This window comes from Epinephelus lanceolatus, chromosome 16, assembly GCF_041903045.1.
Source record: "Epinephelus lanceolatus isolate andai-2023 chromosome 16, ASM4190304v1, whole genome shotgun sequence".
Classification (NCBI taxonomy): domain Eukaryota; kingdom Metazoa; phylum Chordata; class Actinopteri; order Perciformes; family Serranidae; genus Epinephelus; species Epinephelus lanceolatus.
This window is the reverse complement of record NC_135749.1, coordinates 4,934,127-4,948,167: the sequence shown is the minus strand read 5'-3', so window position 1 is coordinate 4,948,167 and position 14,041 is coordinate 4,934,127. Positions and strand designations below refer to the sequence as shown.

General features: G+C 41.8%; 1 protein-coding gene across 1 annotated transcript in view; it reads left to right on the top strand.

The window, feature by feature from the left end:
• The window catches only part of kcng2 (potassium voltage-gated channel, subfamily G, member 2), a 39,781-nt gene extending 27,790 nt beyond the window's left edge, over window positions 1-11,991 (top strand). The window contains exon 3 of the mRNA XM_033636656.2: window positions 7,259-11,991. Coding sequence (XP_033492547.1) covers window positions 7,259-8,086 — 828 coding nt within the window. The 3' untranslated portion in view covers window positions 8,087-11,991. The remainder of the gene's footprint in view (window positions 1-7,258) is intronic.
• The last annotated feature ends 2,050 nt before the right edge of the window (window positions 11,992-14,041 follow it).

Below are 14,041 nucleotides of genomic sequence, written 5' to 3'. Positions count from 1 at the left end.
TAAGGTTCATAATAAAACGTTATGAAAGCAGATGTCTTGGGTTACAAACAACAGGAGGTGATATCATTAATTCACAGGAGGAATCGATAAGGGAATCGATAAAGAATCAGATCGATAAGCAGAATCAATAATGGCATTGATATCAATAAAATTCTATCAATTCCTATCCCTAGTTGCAACCTTAACAAGAATGGTAATTTTTGCATTTTATTTTCACAGAAAAAAATTATGACGTTGTGATTTTTGCTGAGCATAGTTCTAGTTATATTTTAACACAGAGTGAGAGCATACACCTGTCAGGCAGCAGCCATCAATACTGATGCTACTTTAGATTAGTTTAGATCACATGGAAGTCTAATGACCCCACTGGGCATTAGGTTGTCACAGCAGCAGAGAACAGGATATAAATAACAGTGCACAGACATTCAACGTAAAGTTAAACCATTATCAAGCGCACAGACAGAACAATGCATTAAAACTGGGGATTGCAGCTTGAAAAGAATAAAATATTTTTGTCCAACAAAGTACAGAAAAGCATCAGCCGTAAAGTTCCTCTGCCCTCAAATACCCGACTGCAATAAATACATACTGACAAGCAACAAAACTGCTCAGGCCGAGGCCGATGCCCCGTGTGTGTGAGTTATAGCAGTGTTTTCAGGCTATTGAAAAATAAATAAATTTCCTAAATGATTAAAAAATTGGATCAGTCTCCAGGCTGGTGGTGGATTAGACCTCTCCCTCTTGCCAAAGATGATGTTTATTCAAATCTTTAAAAAGTTCCAGAGAAAGTGATCGTGCTTATGTAATTATTGAATCTGGGTTTGAGCAGAGGACTCTGCCTGCTAATCATGAGTCTGCATGGTAATCACACACACTCAAACGCACGCACTGAGGAAATTTACCAAACCACAGCGGAGGAATGACTGATAAGATGGTATTATTTGATAATTTTGAGAAATGATTAGACGCACAGCAGGTCACTGAGTTATTAACTTAGCAGGAACATCGGTCTTATTTGTTATAATTTGTGTAAAATTACTTGAGCAAACTTCCATTTGCTCAGATTTCTCCCTGCGGCAGGGTTCCCTCTGCTCTCCTGATCTGCTGTCTGCTTTTTCCCAGGCAGCTTGCAATAAGCTCACACTCAGCATTAAATGTCACAGATTTCAAACTGAATGAGAGTCATTTAAAGGTTGTGGGAGACGAATTAAGATGAGGGTAGAAAAATAAACTTGACTGACAGTGTTTAGACATGCAGCAGACAGGCATGGGGTGCAGCACTGATGGTGAAATGTGGCAGGATACATAAGTACTAATAGTTATTGAATACATTGTTAACTGTGGGGGGCATGAGTCTATCCCAGCATGCACTGGGTGAGTGGCAGGAGGTCATCAGCCTCTTACGGAGCTATAAATAGTCAGACAGATATATTTACTGTATGGGCAATGTAGAGTTTCCAAGTCCCCGAAACAGGAACCAGTCCAGTGTGGTCATTTAGTAAATGACAGGAAGTCTGCCTGTGGAAAAAACATTTTATAAACTTTACTGTTATTTTTTTTAACTGTGCAAAATGATTTCCTGACATACAGCAATGATGTTACATGAAAATAAAGAAAGTCACAACTACAGTTATCTTCTGACAGCTGGTACTTTGCTACAGAGCCTCAACAAAGATTTGATGGATGGCCATGAAAATATATACAGACCATGGATGTATAAAGAGACCTGGATACAGCATCAGTAGCTGGACCCTGTTCATTCCTATAACCTCTTTTACACTGTTAGATTCTTAGCGAATGTTCGGCCATTTGGCCGGCAAGCTGTGAGCGTTTAGACACACAGAGCTGGATTGGTGAGTTGATCCATGGTGCCCAGTTTTCCGCCTCGTAGGGTAGACATATTGGCGGAACACTTTCAGTTTCAACAGACCGAGGCGGCCTTCCACCACGGGAGGGGCTGTTGATGACTTGTGGGAGGAGCTGTTGATGAGCCACTGGCGGTGGATAAACAGGAAACAGCTGATAGCAGGAATTAGCGAGCAGCTAGTAGCAAGAAGGAAACACAAACCTGACAGACACTGTAAAGATGAGCAACTGGGGAGACAAGGAATTGCGCGCCCTCCTTGTCCTCGCAAACGAAGAGGCCATTAACCGTCAGATGACGGGGACGGTGAAGAACGGGCCGACTTATGAGAGAATCGCCGAAGGACTGACCAGCCGCGGCTTCCCTCCCACGTCACTGTTTACGTCACATGCTGAGCTACATGTTTTGTTACTTGCTCACGCCCCCCATTACCCTGAAAAAGGCACATTCTGTATAAACAAAAGTAGGTAGGTGGCATTTTGCTGCAAGATGCTGTAAATGCTGAAAGAAGACTGATTGGGCTTTCCTGCAAATTTGCACAATTCCTGTTTAAAAAGGGCTAATGAAAGTTGCTCAGTGGCGCATGAAGCCACAAAACATCCAATTCTTTTGGATGATGGTTTAAAAAAATGCATCTGAAAAAACGTGCAAAGGCCTTTAGTCTACATACGTTTTCTATATTGTGTCACAAGAATCACCTAAATCTCGTGAAACGCTTAATTAATATTTTGGTTTTCATTTGTCGCTTTGGCAATAATGCTTGTGTTCTGCCATCACACACTGAATGCTGAAGAATTACCATGGATGTCAGAGCTTCTGATCCACAGATGGATGAGTTCGGTGTCTTCATGTAAAGCATGTAGGAAGCAGAGATTAGGCAAATTAAAAGCGAGCCTTATATGCATTTATTTCATGTGCAGCACCAACTGTTGGTATTAGCCCTTTTTATCCTGTACTGTACGTAACTGGTTGCAATCTATTTAAATATTTATGACTGAATACAGCCTGCCTGACAGCTGATCGCTTCAAGTGTGAGAACATCTAATTATGTCTGGGCAAAATAAGACATACTTTTGTTGGACAAATGCAGCTTTTGCTTTGCTTTGGCATTGACAACCAGTGCTAGGAGTAAAACATGAACCATCTTTACTTTCTTGACCACAAAAGGATTCACATACAATCACGTTACTGTTCTGTACTGAGATTCTTGCCTTTTGAAGAAGCATATTAAGATGGTTTCTGGGAGAGAAGGAAGTGTTGAAACTCAATCTTGCCAGCAGCACAAACACACAGACACTCAGTACACACAGTAGAGCCCAGTAAGGTGAATAAAAAATCCATTAAACGCACTGGTGTGCCTCAGAGAGAGCCAGCTCACTACTTGAAGTCGGCCTGTTTGTGAATCACACCCACTCAAACTTATCTGCGGGGATCAGAGATGAGCCGTCACCTCCTGCTTTGTTTGGTTTACATGCTTGTCTCCAGCTGTGACGGGGTCAGAGTCCCCTGATCGCTGAGACAGATAATTGTGTGCTTTTAATTTGATCTTCTGCTACATCGGAGGCTTTGCAGTGTGGGAAACGGGCAGGAGGTAGTGGAGAATGCACTCAGCCAGAAAGCCTCTGTCGGAGAACAATGCAAATACGCTGGTCAAATGCAAGGAAAGGCAAATGTGTCACAAACAGACTCCTTTGTGGACACAGAGGAGCAGAATAACAGAGGAGGTGTGAAACATAATGGTTAGCATGTGAAAATGAGCGAGCTCCTTAAGGATTTGGACAGGAGCACATTTATTTGTTTTGGCTTCAGACTCACATTACTTTGGATGTGAAATGACAGCATGTGGTTAGAGGGTGGATTTCAGCTCATATCTGAATCGCTGCAACAGCAGACCTTCAAAGATTGCCATGTGCTGCGGCGCTTTAATGTCCCTCCCTGCATACACCAGAGTTGGTGAAGGAAAATACTTTGCATGAGGACTCAAAGGTGGATTGGTAACCCAGACATCAGGCGTATAATGGGCTAGAGAGAGAAACAGAACATATGAAACTGACGATATGAGAGTGAATAGAGCGGCTGTTTCACTGAATATGATAATATTCAGCAAAGTGCTGCTGCCTCCAAATGTTTTTGGCATTCTGAAACGGGGAGGCTATGAACAAAAAGTGCTTTTTTCCATTTATATTTTTGGCCCAATTCGGCTTAAAATCCCCTCAAAGTGAAGCTGACAATCTGTGCTCTTAACCTCATAGTTACTGTATCATTTCACTTTTCAAAATAAGAGTATTAAAGCTTGTTAGCAGCTGGTCGGGGACCTATGGAGCTGTGCTGAGGCAAACACCGACTCCCTATTGTGCTTTTTAATTTAACTGTGGACTTCAGCCAGTGGAGACTTTCTGATGTGACTCTGACTAACAGAAAACAGAAATTCCATATGTCCTCGTGCTCTGATTTTACCCGTCAGTAAGCAGGTTCTGTAATTAAACTAAAGTTTCATGCAGATATATTTTGTCTGGGTGGTAGGCGGATGTAAACAAGCCTCCATTACTACTCTGGCACCTCACTTGTAAACCCACGCATAACATTGTGATGTAAATAAGTGACTTTTCTTATGTTGCTTTTGCTCATAAATATGTCCAGGAGATGCTGTAAAATCTTTCATATAGTCAGTGACTTCAATAAAGGTTTTAATCTCAGATTCAACAGCCATGCAAGCCAATCTGTGAGGCTGTCCTTGAGCTGAATGCTCCATCAGTATGCCAATAAGTTTAAAGTGATAATGTACAGCTGAAGGCTGATGGGAATTTGTGAAGTTGTGCTGGTATTTGGTCATGGACTAACGTACTGGACAAAATGAAATTTTGACTGGATGATGGTGCCAGATGGACAGTCACGAGATAGAGGCCATAGGGGGTTATTACAGTTCATCCACTGGGGACCATGAGTGTGGGTACCAAAGTGATCGTGGTGGCATTAAAGGGGATTTATGGTTGTGTGCAGACCCTACGCATGTCGCCTACGCTGTTGTGAGCATTTATACTTGTGCGGTGGTGTGTCTGTGTCACTCTGCAGTTACACCTCCAAAACACTAGTTGGCGGCGGAGGTTCCTGTGAAGTGCTGTAAAGTTTAGTTGATTCAAAACACACATTAGCCACACACATTAAACACACGTTAAACATGGCTTAATAGAGACAATTTCAAACACAAGTACACAAATCAGCTTCACTATAACTCGCAGCATTCTCAGACAAACACTTGTCTTTATCTGGACACATTTTCCCCACAAATACAACATGCTAACTTTATTAGCACAAGCCTATGGCATTTTACGTTGTATAAATTAGCCTAGCAGCTAGCAGACTTTTCCTCTTCTCATATGGGACAACAGCAACATTTAACAAAGGTAACGACACACAATTTGGCTCCATTACAACTCACAAGGTTCACTGACAAAACAACTGTATTGTTCTAAACACGTTTTCCAAACAAATACAAAATGCTAATGTTATTAGCGCCAGCCTATGGCATTTTACATTGTATAAATTAGCCTAGCAGCTAGCAGAGATTTCCTCTGCTCATATGAAGCCAGGATAAATCACACACAAGACTTAAAATGATATTTTAGTGGAGGCTTTATTGTCTTCACAATTTATTGTTTCTTATCTGTGAAATTAAAGTAAATCAAAGCTTTGTTTCCACTGAGGAAAATGGTTTCAGCTTACAGAAACTGACAGGAGGTCTGCATCACCGCAACATGTACTTACAATTCTGGGTAGGTGCATGTCAGGCTATGGCGTAGGGTACGGTGTAGGCTCTGCGTTGACGTGGAGCCTACGCAGTAGCTACGGCGTTGATTCAACACACAAGTATAAATTCCCTGTTAGAAGGGAAGCTGGGGGATCACCAAAGTCAGTTAGATTCGTCCTCTGGGAATAATAAATGCTGCTCAATTAAAGGTAAAAAAGCCCTAAAAATATCTTATAAACAAGGCCAGATTGGAAACAGCTGAATCTGTAAGAGCGGGCAATTCACGTCTCTGTTTTTACTGTCTGTGAGAAAGCGTTCAGTTTGACTCTGCCTCTGCAGCACTACAAAGCCTAACATAAATCGGTCGACAGATCTTTACCACTTTTGCTCAGGATGACTACTTTTCCATATCCATATAGAAGTTTATTGCTGCTGTGTGAAAAACTGCAACTCCAACTTTGCCAATCAGTGATTTACATGGTGTTAAATGGGTTTAGCAAGCCTGAGATCTCTGGGGCAAAAACGATGCTATATGCAAAATTAAGTGTATACTTTGAAAAATGCATGAGGCGAGATCTGAGGGACGGACTTCTTTTCTGTGAGGGCAGTCGGTTGGAATGACGTCTCCATGGAGCAGAGCTGTTGACTGAGCAAATACTGGGCGGAATGATTTGCTTATATATACACACTCACACACACATTCACACCTGGACCTTTACAAGCACGGTGCATGTAGTCGTCTCCCTAATGGCTTGTTAATGTCATCATAATGTTTCTGCACAACCTCAAAAGTCCTCATGAATATCTGAGCTCTGAAACACAACAAGGGGCTGAGTCTGAAAGTCTGAAAAGATTAAAGATGTTTGAGCGATACCTGTTTCACGGTATTACACGACATTTCAAAGAGGAAAGATTTCAAAGTTTTCAGAGAGACTGAGGAAAGTGTTCTTCACATATTCTCATGTTTTAATTAATCCACATACAATTAACAGACACAAATAAAGCAAAGAATATTTGCTGTAATTAATAACACTTAAGTAAATGCAGAAAAATGAAAAGCACACACTTATTTTTTCAGTCTCCTCCAGGGGTGACTTTGACTTAATATCCAAGTAAGCTCTTATAATTATATTTTAAAATATTTATGAACGCTATTTCAGCAGTCTGGAAAAAATACATTATGATTAAAAGAGGGAATATTTCAGCTGCGGTAGCGTTAAGAATCCACAGTGTAGGTTTATCTATGACTGACTGGTGAGACAGTTAATTACTTACGTAACATTGTCTGCACATCTACAGCGCTCACCTCTTCAGGTTTGACGTGTGAGTCAGTGAGGTTTATTAAACCAGATAATCAAAGCCTTTTGTGTCACACTTCATGAATCTTTCAGCCCTTTCTCTTCTGTGTTTTGTTCAGAGTCACCTTTCTGTCGTGAGATCAAACGCATCAACCTCCTCTGTCAACGACGAACCCACGAATCAAGTAGAAGGCTTTGAAATAGATTCTTAATTACTGACTTCATGCATCTTCATCCAAAGCACTTTTGGAGTTCACATATCTTGCACAGTGAAGGGTGTTATTGCTGTTGCGTAATGTAACAAAACCCTTAATGTCTGTCTTTATGTGCTTATTTTTCTCTCGGCAGGGTGAGTGCTCCCAGAGGTGCTATAACATCTTTGTGCTGGAGACGGTGTGTGTCGCCTGGTTCTCCCTGGAGTTCTTGCTGCGCTTCATTCAGACACAGAGCAAGTGTATGTTCCTGCGTACGCCTCTGAATGTCATCGACGTGGTGGCCATCCTTCCCTACTACATCACCCTCATTGTGGATTCTCTGTCAGTTGGAGGGAAACCCGCAGGCTCAGGGAACAACTACCTGGAGAAGGTGGGGTTGGTTCTCCGAGTCCTGCGAGCTCTGCGGATCTTTTACGTGATGAGGTTGGCCCGCCACTCTTTAGGCTTGCAGACGCTTGGTCTGACAGTGAGGAGGTGTACACGTGAGTTCGGCTTGTTGCTGCTGTTCCTTTGCGTGGCCATGGCTCTTTTCTCCCCGCTGGTGTTCCTAGCTGAGAGCGAGATGGGCGCCAAGCAGGAGTTCACAAGCATCCCTGGTAGCTACTGGTGGGCGGTCATCTCCATGACCACAGTCGGCTATGGAGACATGGTGCCCAGGAGCATCCCCGGCCAGGTGGTGGCACTCAGCAGCATCCTGAGCGGCATCCTCCTCATGGCCTTCCCCGTCACGTCCATCTTTCACACCTTCTCTCGCTCCTACGTGGAGCTGAAGGAGGAGCAGAGCCGGGCGCTGAGACAGAAGCCGGACTCACAGGACAGCACCAAGTCCCAGAACAGCGAGGACTCCCAGGAGACGGACAGCTACCACGGCATCACGGAGGCCGCAGTCTCATCAGTACAGCGGAGGAAGTCCATGGCTGCTCACAGGGCTGCTGAGATTAGAGCATCCACAAAAACTTAGCTGCTCTGTCTGTCTGTGTGTCTGTGTTAAAGTGGCAGTCTGGGAGGCCGTGACACTCAGCACTGGGACTTCAAAGTTGACAAGCTGCAGGATTGTGAGCCGAAGGAGATTTTCCTCTCTGGAGATTGAGGTCTCTGCTTTGATCGTGTGAAGCTTGTGCAGCAGAGTGTATCGGAGTTTCTTAAGTTTTACAGAGAAGCTCCAGAGGTCTTTTTATCCACAAATTTGACTTAAAAAGACGAGTGACGTTACAATATTCATGATTAAATGACTAGTCAAATGAGATTAAAAAAAAGTTACTGGGACAGTTTTCTCACTGACTGCGATTCAGACTTGAGATAAGTCTTAGCAAAAGGGAAATCTAACACCAAAACATCATAGACTAATAATTAATGATCCTCATGTAGCTGCATGCTAATGCGAGCTCATCTTTTATTTGCTCTGGCAGATGCGTCTGGCCTCTCTCCCATTCAGAGGTCCAGTAGTTAAATATGGAGCATGTTTCAGATGTTAACTAACAACTTGCAGAGCCCGCATGCGTTACGCAAAATGCATAATGGTGTCATTTTTGGCTTGCGCACCCTCCAACCCATGCTCATCTCCAGATTTTCAAAAACAGACGGTTTTTATGAGATGCACGAACTTCAGTTTTACCCCATTCATGGCAACACTTGCTCAGAGCAACTGATGTCGTATAAAGAGCTAGAAAATCCACGTAGGGAGGGAGGGGAGGAGGATAGGTCAAACAACACCAGACTTTCATCGAGGGGACCGTGTCAACTTCAGCCTGTTACATGCACTTTCTTTTTTTCAAAATACACTTCTTTTTTCACAGGAAATGTACTGTTTGCATACAGTCTCTTTCAAAATAAACGCACTGCATCGGTACAACACTGCGAATTGACATTTTTTTCCTTCAGCAACAAATGCACATGGTTACGTTTAGCCAAAACACATGGTTGAGTTTTGGCCAGTGGTTCCCAGCTGGTCCAGTCACATGGTCCAGATTTGTCCTCAGGTGTTAGTTCAAGGCCCACACAGTTTATTACATTTAGTGTCATACTTGTGTTTGGCCGTGTCGTTGAGCTAGGTTTCTGTCTTGGTTATGCAGCTCTCTGTTAGTTACTCTCTCTGCAGCAGGAAACAGCACTTCAAAGTAAAAGCTCTTTGCCAGAAATTCACTGTACTTCAAAGTAAAGTGTGTTTTTTTTCACTTGTGGTCCATTCAGAATGGACCCGCGACCCACCAGTTGGGAACCACTGGTTTAGGCAACAAAAGCACAGGGCTGGGTCTAGAAAAAAAAGTTGATGGTTGTTGGACGCATCTGCCACGCCTCTTGCCCGACTCACTTGGACTTTCACCCCCTTAACTTACATTGTAGTCCTGCTGCGCTCCCCCTGATGCTGCCCGGTGCTGTTACACAATAACTGAGACTGGCTGCGTATCATGTTGTGAAAGGACAGCTTTTTTCATCAGTACTAGATGCCAAAAGTCACTGAACAAGTGCTGTTATTCGACGACTTCAGAGTGAGACCAGGTCGGTCAGGGACCCCTTAATTGATACCCATTAGGTCATGGACCCTCATTTGACAAGATTTTGCATCAGGGATGTCCATCTAAAAAGATTTTAGTTGTTAGACATGAGTAAGACTAATTCTATAGTTGTCAACTGCAGTTGAGGAGATAACATAGGGGAGGTGAAAGCTATGATCAGAATCATCAGCCTTATGTCTCTTACTCACATCTGGCTCACTTCTATAGTGAACTATAGTGAAAATAATCCATCCCCCATTTTTCTGGGGATGCCTGGGAACTCCCACAAGGACCCCTGGTTGAAAACCACGGCTTTAAAGGAGTAGTTTGCCATTTGCTTGCTCACTTATTGCTAACGTATTTAAGTTTAACTTTTAATAAAGTTGGTTTTGGTTGTAGCCTTGTTAGAAATGACAACGTTGTTCAATATATATGATTATACACTTAAGGGAGCGATCACACCGAGATGAAACACTAGAAACGCGACGCCAGTAAAACCATTGTTTTCCTATGATACGGCGCGTCTGACCGGCGTTCAAGCATCTTTTTAGACGGGCGTTTTTGTAGATGCGCGTAGACGCTGAAAAGTTAAAATATTTTCAACTTTTTGAGCGTCAGACACCAGTAGCTAGCGCACATTGAATAAGCGCTTCCAGCGTTTCAAGCGTCTTTGAAGCGTCCGCGTGTCCAGCGTCTCATTTCTGTGTGATCACCCGTTAAGACCCGAGCAACTGCCATACCATGCAACTTGCCATGAAATCCAGGATTCGTACCACATTGTTGTGACCTCCTGAACTTTGTGTAGCACCATCATCAGGTTCACAATTCCTACAAACCTTGTTTTGATGAACCTTGTTAGTCACTGGGGTCCATAAGAAGAAAGATTTTGCTGACAGGTTGTAATTTAACAGCGCAAACCTTGAGCTGTGCAGTTTGCTGACTGTGTGAAACTGTATGGAAAAAGATTGGTTTAATATTATTTGTGTGAGGAAATTGACAACCCATGTGTAAATTTGTTAATATAGAACATCTTCCACAATACAAAAAAAAAGATTTGTAAACTCAAATGGATCTGCAAATACACATATACCACAATTTAAAAAAACAAACAAACAAAAAACTGTGACTTTATTTTTTTTTTTTTTTACAAATGAATGAGAAGCTTTGGTGAATGTCTTCTGAACGTTTAAAAGTCAGTTTTTATCTGTGAATCTCAATTCTACGCTTGCAGATTTGCCTTTCGTGCATTCTCAGTCTTTTTTTTTTTTAGTATGTGGAATTTGTGTATTTCCAGATCAATCAATCAATCAATCAATTTTATTTATAAAGCCCAATATCACAAATCACAATTTGCTTCACAGGGCTTTACAGCATATGACATCCCTCTGTCCTTAGGACCCTCGCAGATCTGTTTTATATAAGCAAAAAATTTGTGAGTTTACAAATGTTTTATGTATTTGTGGAAGTACTTTTATATCTACAGATTACACATTTACACACAGATTGTCAATCTCCTCACACAGATAAAATCTTTCTCCATAAACGGCAAAGAAACTGCATCTTGTTGGCCGATCCTCCGCTGACAGATTTTTTTAATGTGTTATTATAGTAAATAACCCAAAATTGCTGCGCTTATTTTCTAACTTTGGATATTATGTGTGATTACTGAGCACACTGAAAGTGGCATGTGCGGTGGTTAGATCTACTGTGTCTGTTGGAGAGATGGAGATGCTGGTGCCAATCCTCTTGTCACATATTGAAGTAAAGTGACCCGTAAATGAAACCAGTCAGAGAAGCAAACACTAACAAGTGTAATAACAGGTTCTTTTCATAGAGGCTTGACGGACTGTTACAAATCTTATCCACCTTCAGGCAGTGAAAACACCACACACCGAACACTAAAAACCATTTCAGATAATTCCTAATTTTAATAACAAATTTCAGTCTTACTCATTTTCCAAATACAGCACTTCATATTCTTTGACTTGAGTGCCTTGTACTTTGAAGTGACACATTAAAAAACCATTTCCCCAAATTGTTGTCAAGTCGGAGCTCATCAAAGCAGCTACGTGCTCGAGAGTGCAAATTAGGTTCCTATACACCAGGCAGGATGTAAGGGCACGCTGAATCTGCCAACTCTGAATCGCAGTCACTGGATTAACTGAATCATTAAAAAGCATGGAAATATTACACAGAAACTATTATATCTACAGTATTTAGGTTTTAGGAAATGAAAATATTGTTTTGACGAGGAGCGATGAGATGTTTAAACAGGAAGCCAAACTTAAATGGATTTGTGCTTTGCGCCATGAATCCATAGCCTGAAGAACAGCCTCTTTTGAAAAATGTAATAAAGATTAAAATGAACACAGTCCCACGTGTAGAGGCTTTGATTTAACAATTTATTATACACAAGGACGCTCTCAGATTTGCAAGAGAGTGCGTGCTGTACTTGTGCACTTAGAAAATCCTAAATTGGTTTGTCTGCGGCTTGCTTCATGTTTTTTTCTTTTCCACATCTGTTATTAATAATAAATGATTTCTGTTTCCAGGAGTGGTGTCGGCACAATGCACTGTAAAATGGATAAATACTGACAGCGCCTCAATGAAGTGTTCAACAAAAGGAGCCGATTCAAAGGCTTCTCCTGTTCACATTTTTAGCGCTGCAAGGTCAAGCTTCTGTATGGATGATGTTCCTGAAGGGAAAATAGCCCCTGAACTATATCCACCTCATTTCATGGTTTCTTCAACGCTTTACTTTAGACTACAGAACCTCAGAGTATGTTTCCAGAGCCACATGTGAGTGACAAGCCAGTGAGAGAACATTTTGGAGGTTGTGTAGAGAGGAGAATTTGGTAGAGACATGTCCCTACAAATATCCAGCCATTACTCAACTGTCCCTAGGAACAATTTTGATCAAAATCTTTTAAATATAACCATAGTTGTCTGTCAGTGTCTCGTCAGTGGTACACAATAATAATAATAATCTTTATTTATAAAGCACTAACAGAGTTACAAAGTGCTTCACGTCAATAATTAAAACAGCCATGAGATGAAAACAACTTTTAAAAGATAATCAAAACTAAAAAGGAAATAAAAGACAGTTTAAAAGAACTTAAAACTCAGGTAAAATCAGGATAGGTATGTTTTTAGAAGGGACTTAAAAGAGATCACTGATTCTGCCGACTTGATTTCCTCGGGCAGATTGTTCCAGAGCCTCGGGGCCTTGACAGCAAACACTCTGTCCCCTTTAGTTTACAGCCGGGCCTCTGAAACAGATGAAAGACCTCTGCTGCCTGAGGACCTCAAAGTACTAAGCTGGGAGAGAGACCATGAAGAGCCTTAAAAGTGATCAGTAAAATCTATTCTAAAACATACTGGGAGCCGGTGTGAAGAGGCTAAAACTGAAGTGATGTGATTATGTCTCTTGGTTCTGGTTAAAAGCGTGGCAACTGAATTCTGTGCAGTCTGGAGTCGATTAATAGATTTTTGATTTAGGTAAGAAAAGAGGCTGTTGCAGCGACCCAGGCGTGAAGAGATGAAGGTGTGTAGAATTGTGTCAGTGAGTGTGTTTACAAGGTCTTTAGTACCCCGGTTTTGATTGGGTTTTTAAGTATCCCGTTTTTGTGTTTGTGCATGTAAACACCATATCCCAAATTCAGAAACCGGGTTATGCCCTTTTCCCAGTTTCAAGAAACCCGGTTTTGCCACCTGGAGTACTCCAATAGAAGCTGGGATACTGGAGCATGTATACGTTTTATCCCAGACTCTGACGGCTGCCCGCCGTGTGCGCAGGCGCCAGAGTGACGCACCAGTTATACAAGCAACATGGCGGCAACGAGAGCTTCCCATTTTTGGAGCGACGAAGAGACTGAATTTTGCCTGAAAATGATGAAAGAACTCAACGTAACTACGTGTTTAGACGGCAGAAGACACAGAAATGCCGGCCTATTATGGCTATTATATGGTGATGTATTCAATATTTGTTGTCGCTCTCTCCTCCCATTGCAGAAGATGAAGTGGATGAGCCATAGCTGTAATGCGATGTGAGTATTTAGGCTACTAACGCTAAGCCCGCTAGAAGCCACAGACGTCTCATTTTTGTCTTACTTCTAAATATAATAAATATATCACATTTCCCGCTCAATCTGTTGTAAACAAAAGACGTAAGACGTAACATGCGCCTGCACAGATAGGATGCAGTGATCAGAAAACGGGTTGCTGGTATTTATCATGTATACAGGGATATGAATAACCGGGTTTCTCTGTGTTCTATGTAAGCATCATATCCCCGATATGCTCAAAACCGGGATACTAAAGACCTTGTAAACACACTCAAGTGTCTTTAAATGTTAAAATGGATCAGAATTATGAGATTTCTAAGATGATAAAAACATGACTGCACAAACTTTGTGACATGT